The sequence below is a fragment of the Equus asinus genome, chromosome 5 (assembly GCF_041296235.1).
Source record: "Equus asinus isolate D_3611 breed Donkey chromosome 5, EquAss-T2T_v2, whole genome shotgun sequence".
In the NCBI taxonomy this organism is placed as follows: Eukaryota; Metazoa; Chordata; class Mammalia; order Perissodactyla; family Equidae; genus Equus; species Equus asinus.
In genome coordinates, this window is record NC_091794.1 from 86,620,186 (window position 1) to 86,640,042 (window position 19,857).

Sequence of the window (19,857 nt, forward strand, 5' to 3'; positions counted from 1 at the left end):
AGAATTCTGGTTGCTCCACATCCTTCTGAACACTTGATATGCTCAGTCTTTTTAATTTTAGTCCTTCGCGGGGTGGGGGGGAGTATGATGGTATCTCATTGTGGTTTCAATTTACGCTTTTCTAACGACAAATTACGCTGAGCCTCTTTTCAAGTGTTTATTTGCCATTTGTATATCTTCTTTTTGTTTTTTCAGAGGGAGAATGGTACTTTATTTTTGTTGTTGTTACCAGAAGCTCATCCTTTATCTTTTTAAATTATTGTTTTGCTATAATTTTGTTATTGAGGTCATATTAGTGTATAACATTGCATAATTTCTGGTGTACATTATTATATATCAGTTTCTGTATAGACTGCATCATGCTCACCACCAATAGTCTGGTTTTTACCTATCACCATACATGTGGGCCCCTTTACTCCTTATGCGCATCCCACAACCCCTCTAATAACCAATAATTTGTTCTCTTTATCCACGTGTTTTTTTGTCTTCTGCATGTGAGTGAAATCATTCAGTGTTCATCTTTCTCCGTCTGCCTTATTTCACTTAACATAATACCCTCAAGGTCCATCCACGTTGTTGCAAATGGGATTATTTTCTCCTTTTTTATGGCATTGTATATATACACCACATCTTCTTTATCCATTCATCCGTTGATGGGCACTTGAGTTGCATCCATGTCTTGGCTATTGTAAATAATGCTGCAATGAACATAGGGGTGCATAGATCTCTTTGTATTGTTGATTTCTTGTTCTTTGGATAAATATCCAGTGATGGGATAGCTGGATCGTGTGGTATTTCTATTTTTAATTAATGAGAAATCTTATACTGTTTTCCATAGTGGCTGCACCAGTTTGCATTCATACTAGCAGTGTATGAGGGTTCTCTTTTCTCCATATCCTCTCCAACACTTACTATTTCTCGTCTTGCTAATTATAGCCATTCTGACTGGTGTGAGATGATATCTCATTGTAGTTTTGGTTTGCATTTCCCTAATAATCAGTGACATTGAACATTTTTTTTAGTTGTAACTTGATTTTTTTTTTTCGGCAGGGAAATATTTGCCCTGAGCTAACATCTGTTGCCAATCTTCCTCTCTTTTTTATCCCCCTCCCGAAAGCCCCAGTACATAGTTGTATATTCTAGCTGTAAGTTCTTCTGGTTCTTCTCTGTGAGTCGCTCCCGCAGCATGGCTACTGACAGACAAGTGCTGTGGTTCCATGCCTGGACCAAACCCAGGCTGACGAAGCAGAGTGTGGCAAACATTAACCACTAAGCAATCACGGCTGGCTCTGAACATCTTTTCATGTGCCTGTTGGCCATCTGTATATCTTCTTTAGAAAAATATCTGTTCATATCCTCTGCTCATTTTTTGATTGGATTGTTTGTCTTTTTGTCATTGAGTTTTATGAGTTCTTTAAATATTTTTGAAGTTAACCTCTTGTCAGATATTTGATTTGCAAATATTTTCTCCCAGCTAGTGTGTTGTCTTTTCATTTTGTTCATGGTTTCCTTTGCTGTGCAGAAGGTTTTTAGTCTGATGTAGTCCCATTTGTTTAGTTTTTCTTTCGTTTCCCTTGCCTGAGTACACGCGATACTCAAAAAAATGCTGCTCATACTGATGTCAAAAAGTCCAGGGCCTATATTTTCTTCTAGGAGTTTTATTGTTTCACATCTTACCTTCAAGTCTTTAACCCATTTTGAGTTAATTTTTGTGTATGGTGTAAAATAATGGTCTACTTTCATTATTTTGCATGTGACTGTCCAGCTTTCCCAACACCATTTATTGAAGTGACTTTCCTTTCTCCATTGTATGCTCTTGGCTCCTTTGTCAAAGATTAGCTGTTCATAGATGTGTGGTTTTATTTCTGGGCTTTCAATTCTGTTCCACTGAGCTGTGTGTCTGTTTTTGTGCCAGTACCATGATATTTTGATTACTATAGCTTTTTTTTTTTTTGAGGAAGATTAGCCCTGAGCTAACTACTGCCAACGCTCCTCTTTTTGCTGAGGAAGACTGGCCCTGAGCTAACATCCATGCCCATCCTCCTCTACTTTATACATGGGACACCTACCACAGCATGGCTTCTGCCAAGCGGTGCCATGTCCGCACCCAGGATTCGAACTGGTGAACCCCGGGCCGCTGAGAAGCAGAACATACAAACTTAACCGTTGCACCACGAGGTGGGCCCCTTGATTGCTATAGCTTTGACGTATATTTTGAAGTCAGGGATTGTGATACCTCCAGCTTTGTTCTTTCTTCTCAGGATTGCTTTGGCTTTTCAGGGTCTTTTGTTGTTCCATATAAATTTTGGGGGTTCTTTGTTCTATTTCCATGAAGAATGTCATTGGGATTCTGATTGGGATTACACTGAATCTGTAGATTGCTTTTGGTAATATGGTCATTTTAACTATGTTTGTTCTTCCAATCCATGTACATGGAATAAATTCTGTATCTTTATGTCTTCTTCCATTTTTTTTCAATAATGTCTTATAGTTTTCAGTGTATAGGTCTTTCACCTCCTTGGTTAAATTTATTCCTAGATATTTTATCCTTTTTGTTGCAATTGTAAATGGGATTATAGTCTTGACTTCTCTATCTGCTAGTTCATTATTAGCATATAGAAATGCAGCTGATTTTCGTAAGTTCATTTTGTACCCTGCAACTTTGCTACAGTTGTTGATTATTTCTAATAGTATTCTGGTGGATTCTTTAGGGTTTTCTATATATAGAATCATGTCATCTGCAAACAGTCAGAGTTTTACTTCTTCCTTTCCAGTTTGGATATCTTTTATTTCTTTTTCTTGCCTAATTGCTCTGGCCAAAGCCTCCCGTACTGTGTTGAATAGGAGCAGCGAGAGTGGGTATCCTTGTTTTGTTCCTGTTCTCAGAGGGATAGCTTTTAGTTTTTCACCACTAAGTATGATGTTGGCTGTGAGTTTGTCATATACGGTTTTTATTATGTTGAGGTAATTTCCTTCTATACCCATTTTATTGAGAGTTTTTATCATAAATGGATGTTGGATTTTATCAAATGCTTTCTCTACATCTATTGATGACCATGTGATTTTTATTCCTCATTTTGCTAATGTAGTGTATCATATTAATTTATTTGCAGATGTTGAACCATCCCTGCACCCCTGGTATAAATCCCACTTGTTCATGGTGTATGATCTTTTTAATGTATTGTTGTATTCAATTTGCTGATGTTTTGTTTAGGATTTTCACATCTATGTTCATCCGTGATATTGGCCTGTATTTTCTTTTTTGTGTTGTCCTTGTCTGTTTTCGGTATCAGGGTAATGTTGGCCTTATAGAAAGAGTTAGGAAGCATTCTGTCTTCTTCAATTTTTTGGAATAGTTTGAGAAGGATAGGTATTAAATCTTCTTGGAATGTTTGGTAGAATTCTCCAGAGAAGCCATCTGGTCCTGGATTTCTGTTTTTTGGGAGGTTTTTGATTACTGTTTCAATCTCCTTACTTAATGATTGGTCTATTCAGATTCTCTATTTCTTCTTGATTCAGTTTTGGGAGGTTGTACGAGTCTAAGAATTTATCCATTTCTTCTATGTTGTTCAATATGATGGCATATAGTTTTCCATAGTATTCTCTTAGAATCCTTTGTATTTCTGTGATATCTGTTATAATTTCTCCTCTTTCATGTTTAATTTTATTTGAAACTTTTCTCTTTTTTTCTTAGTGAGTCTGGCTAAGAGTTTGTCAATTTGTTTATCTTCTCAAAGAAACAGCTCTTAGTTTCATTGATCCTTTCTATTGTTTTTTTAGTCTCTATTTCATTTATTCTGCTCTAATTTTTATTATTTCTCTCCTTCTACTGACTTTGGGCTTTGTCTGTTCTTCTTTTCCTAGTTCTGTTAGGTGTCGTTTAAGATTACTTATTTGAGATTTTTCTTCTTTGTTGAGGTGGGCCTGTAATGCTATAAATTTTCCTCTTAGCACTACTTTTGCTGCATCCCATAAGAGTTTGTATCTTGTGTTTTCAGTTTCATTTGTCTCCAGGTATTTTTTTATTTCTTATTTGATTTCTTTACTGATCTGATGCTTGTTCAGTAGCATGTTGTTTAGTCTCCACATATTTGTGGTTTTCCCAGCCTTTTTCTTGTAGTTGATTTCTAGTTTCATAGCATTGTGGTTGGAAAAGATGCTTGATATGATTTCAATACTCTTAAAATTTATTGACGCTTTCCTTGTTTCCCAATATATGGTCTAGCTTTGAGAATGTTCCATGTGCACTTGAGAAGAATGTGTTTTCAGCTGTTTTTGGATGGAATGTTCTATATATATCTATTAAGTCCATCTGGTCTAGCATTTTATTTAAGCCCACTGTTGACTTTCTGTCTTTATGATCTATCCATTGATGTAGGTGGGGTGTTGAGGTCCCCTACTATTATTGTGTTGCTGTCAATTTCTCCCTTTAGGTCTGTTAATAGTTGCTTTATATACTTTGGTGTTCCTGTGTTAGGTGCATGTAGATTCATAAGTGGTATGTTCTCTTGGTGGAATGTCCATTTTGTCACTATATACTGCCCCTCTTTGTCTCTCACTGTCTTTTTTATCTGAAAGTCTGCTTTGTCTGATATAAGTATGGCAACGCCTGCTTTCTTTTGCTTGCTGTTTGCTTGGAGTATCATCTTCCATCCCTTCTCTCTGAGCCTATGTTTGTCTTTAGAGCTGAGATGTGTTTCCTGGAAGCAGCATATTGTTAGGTCTTGTTTTTTCATCCATCCATCCACTCCATGTCTTTTGATTGGAAAATTCAATCCATTTACATTTAGAGTGATTATTGATATATGAGAGCTTAATACTGCCATTTTATATCTTGTTTTCCGGTTGTTCTACATTTCCACTGTTTCTTTTCCCTTGTATTTCTGACTGCCATTTCAGTTTGGTGGTTTTCTGTGATGGCTTTCTCAATTTTTGCTTTATTTATGATTTGTGGCTCTGCTCTGATTTTTTTTTTTTTTTTTTTTAGTGGTTACCATGAGGTTTGTATGAAAGATCTCATAGATCAGATAGTCCATTTTTCTGGTAGCCTTTTATCTCCATTAGCCTAAGTATGTTCCATCCCTTTCCTGTTCTCTTTCTAAGTTATTGTTGTCTCAAATTGTTCTTTTCTGTGTGGTGAGTGTGACTAAATTGAAGCGTTTATAGCTATTTTTGATGCTTTCCTTCCCTTTGTCTTTTATGTTATGATTAAGTGTTTACTAACCTATTCTGATATAGAGCTGCAATTTTCTCTATCTGTCTATTTATCTCCTTGCTCAAGGTTTTGTAAACTTTTTCTCTTTAGGTTTAGATGGGAGGACTCCTTTCAACATTTCTTATAAGGCAGGCCTAGTGGCAATGAACTCCCTCAGCTTTTGTTTATCTGGGAAAGGTTTTATTTCTCCTTTGTACCTGAAGGATAGTTTTGTTGGATAGAGTATTCTTGGATGAAAGTTTTTGTCTTTCATTATTTTGAGTATTTCATTCCATTCTCTCCTAGACTGTAAGGTTTCTGCTGAAAAATCCGCTGAAAAGCTGATAGGAGTTCCTTTGCAGGTTATTTTCTTCTGCCTTGCTGCCCTTAATATTTTTTCTTTGTCATTGACTTCTGCCAGTTTTAATATTATATGCCTTGGAGAAGGTCTTTTTGCATTGATGTAATTAGGAGTTCTATTGAGTTCATGTACTTGTAAGTCCAGTTTCTTCCCCAGGTTTGGGAAGTTCTCAGCTATTATTTCTTTGAACAAGCTCCTGCTCCTTTCCCCCAACCCTCCTCACTCTGGAATACCGATAATCCTTATGTTGCTTTTCCCAGCTGAGTTGGATATTTCTCAATGAATTTCTTCAGTTTTTAAAGATCTTAGTTCTCTCTCCTCCTCCACCTGAAGTCTTTCCATATTTTTATGCTCTAAATCACTACTTCTGTCCTCCATAACGTCAGCTCTATTTTTATGGATTCTAGATTACTTTTTATGTCATTAATTGTGTTCTTCATATCCAGAATTTCTGGGGATCTTTTCCCTTTCTTTTTTAGAGTTTCAATCTCTTTGGTGAAGTATTCCTTCTGCTCATTAATTTTTATTCTTGAGATCATTGAACTGTCTTTCTGAGTTTTCTTGTAACTCATTGAGTTTCTCTATGATAATTATTTTGAATTCTCTGTCATTTAGATTGTAAATTTCTGTGAGTTCAGGACTGGTTTCTGGAGACTTGTCATTTCCATCTGCTGTGAAGTGTTAATGTTGTTCTTCATGGTATTTGATGATGTGATCCTTTGCTGGTGCATAGCGGTAGTATCAGGTCGCAGATTCCACCTGTCACCACTGGGGGTGGGGAGTAGCCATGTTTTCTGATCCTGCCCCATCTAGTGGAAGTTGTTCCTGTACGACTTCGCTGCTTTTGTGCACTGGCCCCAGCTGCTTGGCAGGTCATGCACACACATTCAGGCTGGGCCTCTGTGCTCAGCCAGCAGGTCACTCTGGTTCAGGACTACTGTGCTTGGCAGGGGACTGGCTGAGCTGGTGTGCCAGCCTGAGGGGAGGAGTACTTTCTTTCACATGCTGGACAGCTCTGTGCTTGTAGGCAGCTTGGCTGAGCTGCTGCACTTGGTGGGGGATCTCTCATGCGGGCTAAGCCGCACCACTCGGTGGGGAGCATTCCCCAGGCAGGGCTGCTGCATCATGGTGGGTGCTCCCATGGGGCAGGCTACAACTTTGAAAGCATTATTGCAGGGTGAGCTGCCCCCGCCTCCTCTTATAGTCTCACCAGCCACTATGTGAGGACCTGTGACCCACATCATTGCCACTGGGGAGGGGGTGGGGTGCACTCACCTAGTTTCACTGCTTACCAGGGATCCAGTCCACCCACCTTCAGATGCATGGCTGCATGGATCTCTCAGATGTCCTGTTGTGCTGTGCAGGGAATCTTCTGCTGGTTAATGAATGTCCATTTAGTTGTAGCTTAGAGGAGAGACACAAAGGGGACAAGTCACTCTTCCATGATGCTGATGTCACTCCAGTGCCATTTGTATATTTTCTTAAGTGAAATGTCTGTTCAAATCTTTTAACCATTTTAAAGTTGGATTATCTCATTAAGTTGTAAGGATTCTTCATATATTCTAGATACAAGTTCTTTATCAGATATATGTTTTGCAAATATTTTCTTTCAGGTTGTGACTTGCCTCTTCATTTTCATAACAGTGTCTCATAAAGACCAAAATTTTTAATTTTCATGAAATCCAATTTATTGATATTTTTCATTTTGCAATTGATGCTTTTTGTATTGCATTTTAAAAATCTTTGCCAAAATCAAGGTCATAAAGATTTCTTTCCATGTTTTCTTCTAGAAGTGTTATGGTTTTAGCTTTTACATTTAGGTCTATGATCCATTTTGAGCTATTTTTTGTATATGGTGAGGTTCATTTTTTTTTGCACAAGGCTATTCAATTGTTGAAAAGATTGCCCCCATTAAATTACCCTGGCACTTGTGTTGAAAATCAATTGGCCATATATGTATGGGTCTATTTCTGGACTCTCTACTATGTTCCGTATATCTATTTGTCTATCTTTATGCCAGCATCACACTGTCTTGATTATGGTAGCTTTATAACAAGTCTTTAGATCAGGTAGTGTATCAGTTATCTATTGCTACATAACAAATTACCACAAATTTGGAGGCTTAAAACAACATACATTTGTTATCTCATAGTCTTTTGTGGGGCAAGGGTCCATATGGCTTAGCTAGATCCTCTGTTTAGCATCTCACAGGCTGCAATCAAGGTGTAAACCAGGGCTGGGTTCTCATCTGGAGGCTTGACTAGGAAAAAAATCCACTTTTCAGCTCGTGTGCTTGTCAGAAGCATTCAGTTCACTGCAGCTGTATAACTGAGAGCTTCTGTTTTTTTGTTAGCTGGCAGCTGGAGGCCACCCTCAGCTCCTAGAGGCCCCTCACAATTCCCTGCCACCTGGGCATCCCCAACTTGGTGAGAAAGGAGAGAGGAAGAGAGAAGGATTTTAGAGTGTCTGCTAGCAAGACAGAGTCTTGTCTAATTAAATGTAATTGCAAAATTGTATCTCACCACCTTTACTACATTTCATTGGTTAGAAGCAAGTCATAGGTCCTATCCACACTCAAGGGGAGATCAGACAAGGGCCTAAACACCAGGAGGTGAGGATGATGGGGCCGTCTTAGAATCCATCCTCCACAGGTAGTATGGACTATGTTTTTCTTTCCAAAGTTGTTTTGGCTATCCTAGGTCCTTTGCATTTCCATGTAAATTTTAGAGTCAACTGTAAATTTCTACCCAAACCCTGCTGTGATTTTGGCTAGGACTGTGTTAGACCTATAGATCAATTTGGGTACAAACAACACCTTAGCACTATTGAGTCTTCTGATTCATGATCATAGTGCATCTCTCCATTTTTGTAGATCTTTTAAAATTTCTATCAGCAATGTTTTCTAGTTTGCAACATACAGATCTTGCACATCTTTTTTGAATTTATCCCTAAGCATTTTATGTTTTTGATGCTATTTAAATGCTATTTTTTAATTCAATTTAATTCTAAAATGCTTAATTAGTAAATTTGGAAAAGTAGTCTCTTCCCTGTGTGGAAAATCAAGGTTGTCCTGTGCTTACTATGACTAGGAAGGCAAGTATGTTAAATAAAGGAGAACGTTAAGACTCCCACTTGCCCTCACTTCTAAGCAAGTCCTCTTATCTAAGTCTTATGAGGAATAAAGCTGACATCTTGCTCTTTGCCTAATTCTCCAATATCTGTGTCTATTTCTCAGTTGTTTCTGATCTGGTGTAGAGAAAAGGGTGTGATTTATTAACTCCCAAACCCTCAACATCTCCTCCACCTGACTGGGGAAACCTACTTGTATTTCAAAACTCAGCTCAAGGCTTCCTGACTTCATGACAACTTCCTGACATTCCCTCCCACGTGTCCCTGCTTGCACTTCCTGTGGTGCATGTGGCAACACTTAGCTGCTCTGGTTTGTCAATATAGCCTTTCCTTCTTCCTCCTTCTCTTACTTCTAAACACGTAAAAGTCTCAAATACATGAAGAAAAACCATACTTGAAATTATTATGACCACAAAATGACATGACTTCAGTCTTGAAAAAGGATAACTGTTCATTATGTAATAGTTAATGAAATAACAGAATACAAAATCGTTAAGATTACAGCTATATAAAAATGTGTTTGCATTGAAAGTTAATATGTAAAATAAATTGCCCATTGTGTTTGGTACCTTTTTTAACAAGAATTTGAAAACTCTTCCTTATTCCTAAGTCTGAATTGCACCCCTCACATACACATATATGGGTTGGGGGTGGGGGGTTAATGTCACATGGAACACTGAGACTGAGGGTAGCCAAGTGAAGGCAGTTGGAGAAAACAGGATTAAACATGAGAGAAACCAGGTTCAAATGCCAACCAGGGCCAGAAGCAGAGTCAAGGAAAGAGATCACAGGCGAGTAGCCTGGTTTGGCGCAGCAGTTAACTTCAGACATTCTGCTTCGGCAGCCCGGGGTTCACCAGTTTGGATCCCGGGTGTGGACCTATGCACCACTTGGCAAGCTATGCTGTGGCAGGTGTCCCACATATAAAGTAGAGGAAGATAGGCACGGATGTTAGCTCAGGGCCAGTCCTCCTCAGCAAAAAAAGGAGGAATGGCAGTAGATGTTAGCTCAGGGCTAATCTTCCTGAAAAAAATAGAGAGATCACAGGGACTAGAGTTCAGAATTAGATGAGACAGAATCACTGGAGAGCAAAGTTGAGGGTGTAAGGGAGTTAAAGCATTGCTTCCATAAATATCTGTGGGAGGGTCAATGGATTTCATTTGTTTCAGGTATGAATTTTTAAATACTTGCTATTTTAATATTTTTCTTTAATTTAAATTTTTCCTACTGTTATAGTCTCCTCTTGTTTAATGTATGCAGTATCTACCTTTATCTTTCTGAGAATATAAAATACAACTATACAATCATGTAGGGGGCAGTTCTCTTGGGTTCCTTTTGTATGGTCTCTGTTCCTCTTTTTTTTTTTAAAGATTGACACCTGAGCTAACATCTGTTGCCAATCTTTTTTCTTTTTTTCTTTCTTCTTCTTCTCCTCAAAGCCTCCCAGTACATAGTTGTATATTCTAGTTGTAGGTCCTTCTGGTTGTGGTTGTGCTATGTGGGACGCTGCCTCAGCATGGCTTGATGAGTGGTGCCATGTCCACGCCCAGGATTCAAACCAGCAAAACCCTGGGCCGCCAAAGTGGAGTGTGTGAACTTAACAACTCAGCCACAGGGCCAGCCACTAAGGTCTCTGTTGCCTTTGAGTTGTGTTTACTGTTTGTTTTGTTCTCTGACTTTCATGTTGGAGAGTTTCCTCAAATAATAACATTAGCTAACATTTATTGAGCAGTTACTATATGCCAGACACTGTGTGCTGGTTTCACAAAGATGTATAAGACAAAGTTCTAAGCAGAATAAATACAAAGAGACCTAAGCCTATTATAGTAAAAGTGTTGGAAATCAAAAACAAAGAGAAGATACTAAAAGCAGTCAGAGGAAAAAGGGCAATTGCCTTCTATATTAGTCAGGGTTCTCCAGAGAAACAGAAACAATAAGATATGTATAGATATGTATACTGATGGCTTCCAATCTCTTTCTCCAGTTCACATACAATACCCTCAAATCTAATTTGTCCAAAACTGAACTTACCATCTTCCTCCTTCCCACAAATCTGCTTCTTCTTCAGTGTTCATTCTCTCAGTGGCACTTTTATCCACCCAGCTACCTGAGCCAAAAACCTGGGAGCCTTCCTAATGGGTCTACTTACTTCCCCTCACTCTCTATAACCACTTTCACCAATTTCTGCTTTTTCTACTTTCTGAATGTCTCTTGTGTTCATTCCTTCTCTCCAACTGCATTATCATCGCTCAACTACAAGCCCCATTATCTCTTGCTTGGGCTATTGCAAGAAAAGCCAGCCCTGGTGGTCTACTGGTTAAGATTTGTTGCTCTTACCATCAGGGTTCATGGTGGCTGCATGTTGCTGCGATGCTGAAAGCTATCCAACCAGTATTCCAAATACCAGCAGGGTCACCCATGGTGGACAGGTTTCAGCAGAGCTTCCAGACTACACAGACTAGGAAGAAGGACCTGCACCCACTTCATAAAAAATGTGGCCATGAAAACCCTATGAATAGCAGCAGAGCATTGTCTGATATAGCACCAGAAGGTGAGAGGATGGCACAAAAAGACCAGGCAGGGTTCCGCTCTGCTGTATGCAGGGTCGCTAGGAGTTGGAATCAACTTGCTGGCACTAACAACAACAAATTGCAATAAAACTCTAACTTCCCTTCAGCAGAACTTCAGCTTCAATCTACCCACAACGCAACTGCCAGTACTAACACAGGTCAGATTCTGCTATTCCCAGAACTCATGAATAAACTCTAAACTCCTTAGAATGCCATTCAAGTCCTGACCTGTCAGGAACCGGTGCTTGCCTCTGTGGTCCAATCTTATTATCTTCACTTCCCCCTTCACCTTCTATAAATTAAGAGTACTGGAATTACTTGTAATTCATCCAAACAAGTTATGATCTTTCTTTTTTTTTCACCTCTGTGCCTTTGCCGTGACAAGAATTCCTAGAATACTTTCTTCCACTTTATTCATTTACAAAATTCTTATTTATTCTTTATGAGACAGTTCGGTGTTCATTTCTTCTAAGAAGTCTTCCTTCATTCCCCAGGCTGGGTTAGGAATCTTTCTAAGTGGTCCCATGGTTCCATGTATACATTTCTCACAGCACTTAACTCTCAAACCTACCTTGTTACATGTGTGGCCACCAAGTTTACAAGCGAACCTTTCAATGGCCAGAACTTGTGTCTTTCATCTTTATGTTCCCTAGTACACAACAGGAGCTCTAGAAATGTTTGTTAAACTAAAGTAATTTCTTTCCTTCTCCAGGCAATTTGTAATATAGTTGCTAGTTTCTCCATCTCATATCGTCCCTCTTCTCCTGAAAGATATGCCATTAGCATCTGGAGAATAAAGTCATCACAGAGGAAATCAGAGCCAACAGACGGAGAAAAAAGAGACAGAAGAGGCACACGTCTTGTAACAGTGCTAATCAGCCTGTGACTTCTGTACTTGCTGGCCACCCCTTCAGACAGGAGTGGGCACATGAACCATTCTGGCTGGTGTAACACAGTCCTCCAGGGACTGATTCAAGAATGGACATGAACATGACACAAACGGTGGGGGACGAATTGAGAGAAAGGCCATTTGGACTCACCTGAAACACGCAAAATAATGGGGTTCCCATATGGAAGAGGGATTCTGGGCCAGCCTCGGTGGCCTAGTGGTTAACTCGGCTCACTCTGCTTCAGCGGCCTAGGTTCGGTTCAGGGGCATGGTTCACTTATCTGTCATTGGCCATGCTGTGGAGGCAGCCCACATACAAAAAGAGGAAGATTGGCAGCAGATGTTAGCTCAGGACAAATCTTCCTCAGGAAAAAAAAAGAAAACAAAAGAAAGAGGGATTCTATCACCCAAAGAAGGAGTAAGGGACAACATTTGAGTAGGTGAAAATTGTAGCTACCATAATTGACTGTAAGGGAACAATCTGTCTAGAATCCCCTCATCCCCTCCTTGTCCACCTGGCAAATTCCTGCTGATGCTTCAGGATCTATCCTAAAACTCACCACCACTGTGAAGTCCTTCCTGACTCCCCACGGCAAAAAGTTGTTGTTGTCCCTTCTAGATTCCTATGATTTCATGCTCAGTAGCAGGTGTAAGGAAGTTAGACAAGCATAGACTTAAAATTCTAGCTTTGCCACTCAGTAACTGTGTGCTATTTAACCTTTGAAGCTGATTCCTCATCTTTAAAATGAGGATACCACTATCAACCTCAAAGGACTGTTGTTGGGATTAAAGACATCAGTCTAAAGTGACCGGCGTATACTAGGAACTCAAGTAATGTTAATCTCGCTGCCTCCTCCTCCCCACCCCATGCCATATTAGAATGAATTGTGAAGAACTGTTTTTACTCTTTTGTGTTCCCAGCACCTAGGCAGAGCTTGGCATGCATTGGGTTGATGAGAAATGTTTGATAACTGCTAAATATAGAGAGAGGGATATTGTGCTGATGGAAAAAACAACTAACTGAAGCAGAGTTAGTTGTGTGCAGGACTTGCTCCTCTGGTCAACTATAAATTCTCTGAGGATAGGGCCATATCATGCCAATCTCTGCTTTAACCCTGCCACGACTTAACAAAAGGGCTTTGATGGTGAGAATTATTTTTAAATTATGTTATTGAGGTCACATTGGCTTATAACATTGTGTAAATTTCAGCTGTACGTTATTATAGATCAGGTTCTGTATAGACTGTATCATATTCACTGCCAATAGCCTAGTTTTTATCTGTCACTATACGATACGCCCCTTTACTTCTTTCACCCTCCCCCAACCCCTTCCCCTCTGGTAACCACCAATCTGTTCTCCTTATCTATGTGTTTTAAAAGATATGATTTTGGAGAGCCCCAGGTTGGGTGAATTGGAGCAGCTCTTCCTCTGGAGAAGTCAGTCCTATAAAGTATGTGGCCATACTGCCATCTGGAGATGGTAGATTTTTCTCGAAACATCACTTAAATAGATCTTCCCATTAAGAGCTATAACCAGAACCCTGAGGAATCTTGCAAAAGTTTTCATATGTGAAATATTGCAAGAAGCTCTTTTAACATTCCCAAATAACAATTTCTAAATATAGGGAGAACCAGGAGGTAAAAACACAAAGTTTTCCCACTGTCCTTTTTCTCAAATTTCTTAAATTGAGGAAATTGTTTTTAAAAAGCAATCATGTATGTTGCCATTACAGTATATTCCATATTTATTAGACAATTGAAATAGACAAAAGAAAAACAACTGTTGGCACGAGAATGCCGATTTATTCTTTTTTGGACACATGAACACAAAATATCCCTGCAGGCCAAAAGAAAAAATTGCAAAATTTAAACAACCATCATCTTATCTCAACATGGGGATACCACCTCTCCCTTAATAGTTCAGAAAGTACCTCGTATTGCTAGAGACATACATCCAGTCCAAATTTAATAAAATACATTTTAAAACGTTACAGGCCTAACAATATAGAAAAAAAATTACACCATTAGTCAAAGGAACAAATGCAAACATTTTCAGCCACTAGACATAGAAAGAGCATGAATATGTCAATAGCAAGGGATAAGAAAATGGTTAATCCATAACAAGATCTTCCCTTTAATTTTACAAGGAAAAATCCTTGGAGTTGAAGCAGTATTGATACAATGCCCTCAGGCTCCACTTTCTTAAAATGAAAGCAGAGCTACCGCCTTGCTATTGAGCAAGAAAATCTTACAGCACATCCACGAAGGGTAGCTCGCAGAGGGCAGAGGGGGTGAGCCTTGTTAAACAGTGGATTACCTTTTCCCACAGAAAGGATAGGTAGCTGAGCCTGGTAGGTAAGCTCTGATATAGGCTGGGCACCAGATCCTAAAATACAGACCATATAGAATACGTCTGCTTATAAATCATCACCTTTGGAAGCAGCAAATAGAATTTACAGTAAGACTGAATATGTTCTGCCTGCCCAGACCGCCAGCTGCATCAACCAGCTAGTTCACTTTATAAACCACTCAGGGTTCACTAGCTAACAACAGCAACAAACATAATTGGTTCAACATTTGGATCTTCACCACTCTCTTAATGTCCCCGCGCCTTATCCCCAAATTGTTACTCTTTAGCATTGCTACACTTAAATCTTTCACACCACATGACAGTGCCTAAACAGGCTGTGTTTTAAAAAACCAAACAGCCTAAACCTACTTCTAGAGAATGCACACCTCCCATTGATTGACACATGCATAACGATTCGGTCAGTCCCGAGGGGTTATGTATTCAAACTGTCAAGCCGAATTAAAACTATGCATTCAGACTTGCTGGCAATAGGATTGCTGCAACTCTGACTCCGCAGTGATTACCTCTTAAAGATTCACCCCTCAGCAAATTTTTTCCAATAATCCCAGTTCTTCCATATTTCTTTCCTTTCGTCCCAAACGACAGCATTGCACCTTTAAAGGTACTGTGTTCCTATAAAAATAGGCCTCCCGGCTTTTCCTCCACCACCACACTGATTTACCCCAGTGTCCTAGGACTGACTGAGGTCATACAAACTGTAGAGTTCAAGGTCAAGCGTATAGCCTAATTGCAGGCAAGCGAATCAGGGCTTCCCGGCACTCTGCCTCGCTCTTGGCTCCATACACGCCAGGAGATGGTGAGAAGTGACGCTTCTTCTGTGCGTTATTAACAAGCAAGCCGCAGGCACTCAAGTGCAGGTGTGCTGCCCGCTGGCCAGCCAGCCAACCACCAAGAGTTCTTCACATCCTGGACTCCAGTGAGTCCTTTTCCTAAAAAAGCTTCCGTTTTTTCCTCCTCATGGGTCCAGGATGGCCATGCTGAAGGGTATTTTGTGCTCTCCCTGAACAACTGTGAATAAAAGCAGCAGCCAGCCCCTCACCAACAAGTCCTGATTTGTATTATCCAAGTGAGGTATTTGCAAAAAGGGAAAAGCTTAAGAAATTAACATCTGCCATCTCTTCACTCCTGCCTATGTTGTGCCTCAATTACAGAGCTTGCTTTCTTCCCACTATCTGCAGAGAAGAAGATACTGCAGAGAATACCTACTCATCCTAATGAGCTAGAGGACTTGATACACATTATAAAACTCTCAGAGACCAGTCTCAGCAAACACTGGTGGCGCCACTGATCAGCAGCATGTGGAAATGTAAACCTCAATGTATTTACAAGCTTGTTTAAGAGACTGAAGAAAAACAGTGCTTTATATTGCTGGGATTTGAGAAGGCTAGTTTAAGAGATTTGGACTGGCTAATGAGTTCAAGCAAACACCTTTCACCATCAGATCCAGTGTTTCCCCCCCCGGCAGTTTCCAGATAGAGGTGGCAAAACCATTTTACCACATCGTGTCTGTCTCTTCCCCTAGCACGTTCCTCAGCCATATGGAGTGTGGCTCTGGGCCTTTCATCTCCTTTTCCAGCTCTCAGTCCTCAGGTTCCAGGACAGAGAATCAGAAGTCAGTAAAATTTGGGCTAGGAAACACTGGCTGGAACTACCAAGACTGTATGTAACTGTTGTCCATTCACAAAGTATTATCTACACTAAATACAAAATACATTTTCCCCTACACTTTAACTGATGCTTGCTTTAGATCAACTCCCTTTGTTTGGACAAGAAAGGAATCCTGTCTCTCTGTGAAGAGAATTCAGAATCTATTAAGAAAAATCAACCTTTTCTATGCAGTTTTAGCTTAATAAAAGGAAGGGAACCACACCAAGTACATTTCAGGTTGAAAGAGAAGCAAAAAATTTGCACTGCAAGTAATTGTGCGAGTAACCTTGATTCCCAGGAAAAAAACTTTTAAACGCTGGTACATTTTTTGCAAGTTGCAGCATCACTCAATGTACCTTAAGGATTGGCAAAGCCTATCCAATAAGGAAGCATCCTGGTTCTAGCTTATTTTAAAACAAAGTGACAGGACACCAACTGTGACTATAAAACAGATAAAAATAATTCTTTAAAAAGGCATGGAAATATATGTCTTTTCTGACTGGTTTCAGAAATTGCCAGATTATGATCTATAAGAAATAGCTGATAAAATCATACTGAGATCTCATCTAGAAAACTACATTGTTGGGGAAGGAAGAGGAGGGACCTTAAAAAATGTTTATTGCCAAAGTTAACTTTCTATGAGAAAAGTTTAAAAATCATTTAGATCTAACAAACCACATAGCAGCATAAAATGGGCACTTTTGAAAACTTTGAAAAATACTAAAAGCTAATTTTTTTTCAAAGAGGGGAAAGTGTGAGTACTTTTGCCATGACAGTGTAATCTGTCACCGCGACGTGTGTCACATCTGTTTGTGTTACACAATCACCAGAGTCAACCAAATAAAGGAACTGCCTTTCTGAATCTGCAGCCACGTATAGTGCAATTGCCTGGCAGCCTGTACTTACACCAGCACAAGTCTGTAAAGATCAACAGGATAAAGTAGTAAAACTAATAAAACTCTGTAAAACTTTCAAAAATCAATGCTCGTTAAAGGCATTTACAGTGGTGAAGTCAGAAACCTCCATTAAAAAGTCTATGGACCCACACAATTAAATAGTTACACCGAACTGAAGTAGATTGTTTGGTTTTTCTCTCCCACTTATGCATACGCCCCACTTGATGAATACAGAAAAAAGGAATAATCTCTTATAAGACTAGAGGGATGCGGTGAACACCACAGCTAGCAAAATATTCCATAGAAACCTTTCTTGTAAAGTCCTAGAAAGTTCAGGCTGATCAGCCTTTGCATGTTGAGGTAAAAATTCAGTCCAGTGCATCAGAAAAGACAATCTAAGAGTATCTATTACTTTAAAAAAATGGCTCAATTTTGTTGATGCATCAGACAGTGCTGCAAAGTATAGATTCAGTGCAACTATTCCGAGCTGCTGGTAGAAGACCACCTGAAGTCAACTTGGTGCTTTCTAGAGGCGGTAGGCATTTGAAACATTTTGAGGCTGCGGTGCCAAATTGGTGGAGCTCTTTTTCTGAGATTCTCAGGCAAAATACATCGTGTGCTGGGTATCATGGTGGATCTGCACAGCTTTAGCCAAGGCCTGAGGATCTCGGCCATTGCTCTGTCCTGACACATGACTGCCTTCTGCACTGTAAAGAGAATAAAGCAAAAAACCAGGTGTAACAAAAGACCGCTTCAAACTTCGCATGTTTCAAATAGCACGAATAGTACTGGATTCAAGATCTTAGGCTCAGGCTGCGGCTCCTTAAATCATTTGTAATGTCTCTCTAAACATCAGTTTGCTCAACTGAAAAATGCAATACAACTTATTTAATGGACTGCTGCAATAATTAAATGAGATAATGTCTGCAAAGACGCAAATACTTGGGGACCTTCCCCGCGGTGCGGTGGTTAAGTTTGGCGCACTCTGCTTTGGCAGCTCGGGTTTGTGGGTTCGGATCTCTGGTATGGACCGACACCACTTGTCAGCCATGCTGTGGTGGCGACCCACATATAAAGCAGAGGAAGACTGGCACAGATGTTAGCTCAGGGCTACTCTTCCTCAAGCAAAAAGGGAGGAAGATTGGCAACAGATGTTAGCTTGGGGCTAATCTTCCTCAGCAAAATAAATAAATAAAAAAGACCCAAATCCTTAACAGTGCGGATGTAAGAACTTCCATTGTCCTTTATGTCTGCTTAATGCCTACTTGTCCTTTATGCTTCAGTCAAATGTCATTCCCCCCCAAAGTTTTCCCTAACTCCAAAGTTCAGGTCAGAACCACTTGGAACATGCTTTTACAGAATCCTCTACTTTTCTTTCATTTGAAATAAACACAATTGATATTAAATTATTAATTGGCTAATTATCCCCCCTCTGGGATACAAACTCCAAGAAAGCAGCAACTTCATCTATCTTACCTCTGGATCTCTAGTGCCTGGCACATAGTATAACCTCAATAACCATTTGTTGAATGAATAAATGAATATATGTACCTAGCACAGTGCTGTAACTTAGGGGACACTCTGCAAATGTTGCTATGCCACCAGTCTCACTAGCTATATGACCTTGGACAAGCAACAACTCCTCTGAACTTTGGTCTTTCAGGATAATAATAACAACTTCCAAACATAACTCTTAAGGGTCCCGTGTGATATAAAGGGCTTGGTAAAGTGTCAATCATCATTCCTCTTCTGCCTTCTCTACTTAAATTATTATTATCCTTATCATCTAGACTCAAAGTCTTAGTCATCTTTTACTTCATCCTCTTCTCTGCCACTCACTCTCAATTCACTAAGTACCATTTTTTTATCCCAGGAATAGATTTTTACATTTAACAAATACAATCTTGCTCTAATATACTTTCCCAGCATCATGCCTGCTATTCCCCTTTCACTTGCTCCAGCCAAAAAAAAAAGTGTTATTGTCCAAACATGGCACTTGCTTTCTCTTCTTTGTGTCCGTTATTCCCTCTGCCTGGAAAATCCTTTTCTCTTCTTTGTAGAGCCAAATCCTAGCCATCCAGCTATGAAATCATCTCTAACAGCCTTTGCTCGGATGTCCCATTGCACTTTCATCTATACTGCTCTGGGCTAATTGTCAGTTCCACATTTGCTTGTATTGTTTCCATAACGAAACATAAAATCCCAGGAAACATATCTTCTTCATCTTAGTGTTTTTAGTACCTAACACAGTGCCGGGCACACAGTCAATATCTAATGAACATGTTGAATGAACAGATGTATTACAGAATGGAAGGTACAAAGCCACAGCTGGGCATTTTCCATAATAGCGTATTTTCAACCCTTACAGAAATAGACTTGCAGTGGAATGCCTACTATTTAGCAGCTGAATTCAGACTTGGGGAAGAGCCCAGAAACTGCTACACTTCACAGATGGTCATTTCGAGAAGAAAATTAATGCAAAGAGCTTGTTTAGCTATTTAATAGTAGCTCAGTAATGGGTCAAAATGTCTGATTCTCTTGAGATCCCTATTTGGGGGTGAGAATGGTCTGGCACCCCTCCTTCTCCCACATATACATCCAGGTTCATTCTGGTGCATTCTTCCAGACTGTCCTGAAAACAAAGTGAACAGGTCAGGACTTCCCCTTGCATGAAGTAGAATCCACAGGCCTGTGACTGCTCTGATTGGAGCGAGGGAACCATGTCGGCCACTTTTTGAGGCTGCTTGGGACCTGAGCAGAACCAAAATGCATTTGGCTCTCTCGGAAAACCACAGGCAGC

At 39.7% G+C, this 19,857-nt stretch overlaps 1 protein-coding gene across 1 annotated transcript in view; it reads right to left on the bottom strand.

Moving 5' to 3' along the window:
• Nucleotides 1-13,926: 13,926 nt before the first annotated feature.
• Nucleotides 13,927-19,857, bottom strand: part of LOC106830530 (protein argonaute-4) — a 34,285-nt gene continuing 28,354 nt past the window's right edge. The window contains exon 18 of the mRNA XM_044770335.2: nt 13,927-17,764. Coding sequence (XP_044626270.1) covers nt 17,656-17,764 — 109 coding nt within the window. The 3' untranslated portion in view covers nt 13,927-17,655. The remainder of the gene's footprint in view (nt 17,765-19,857) is intronic.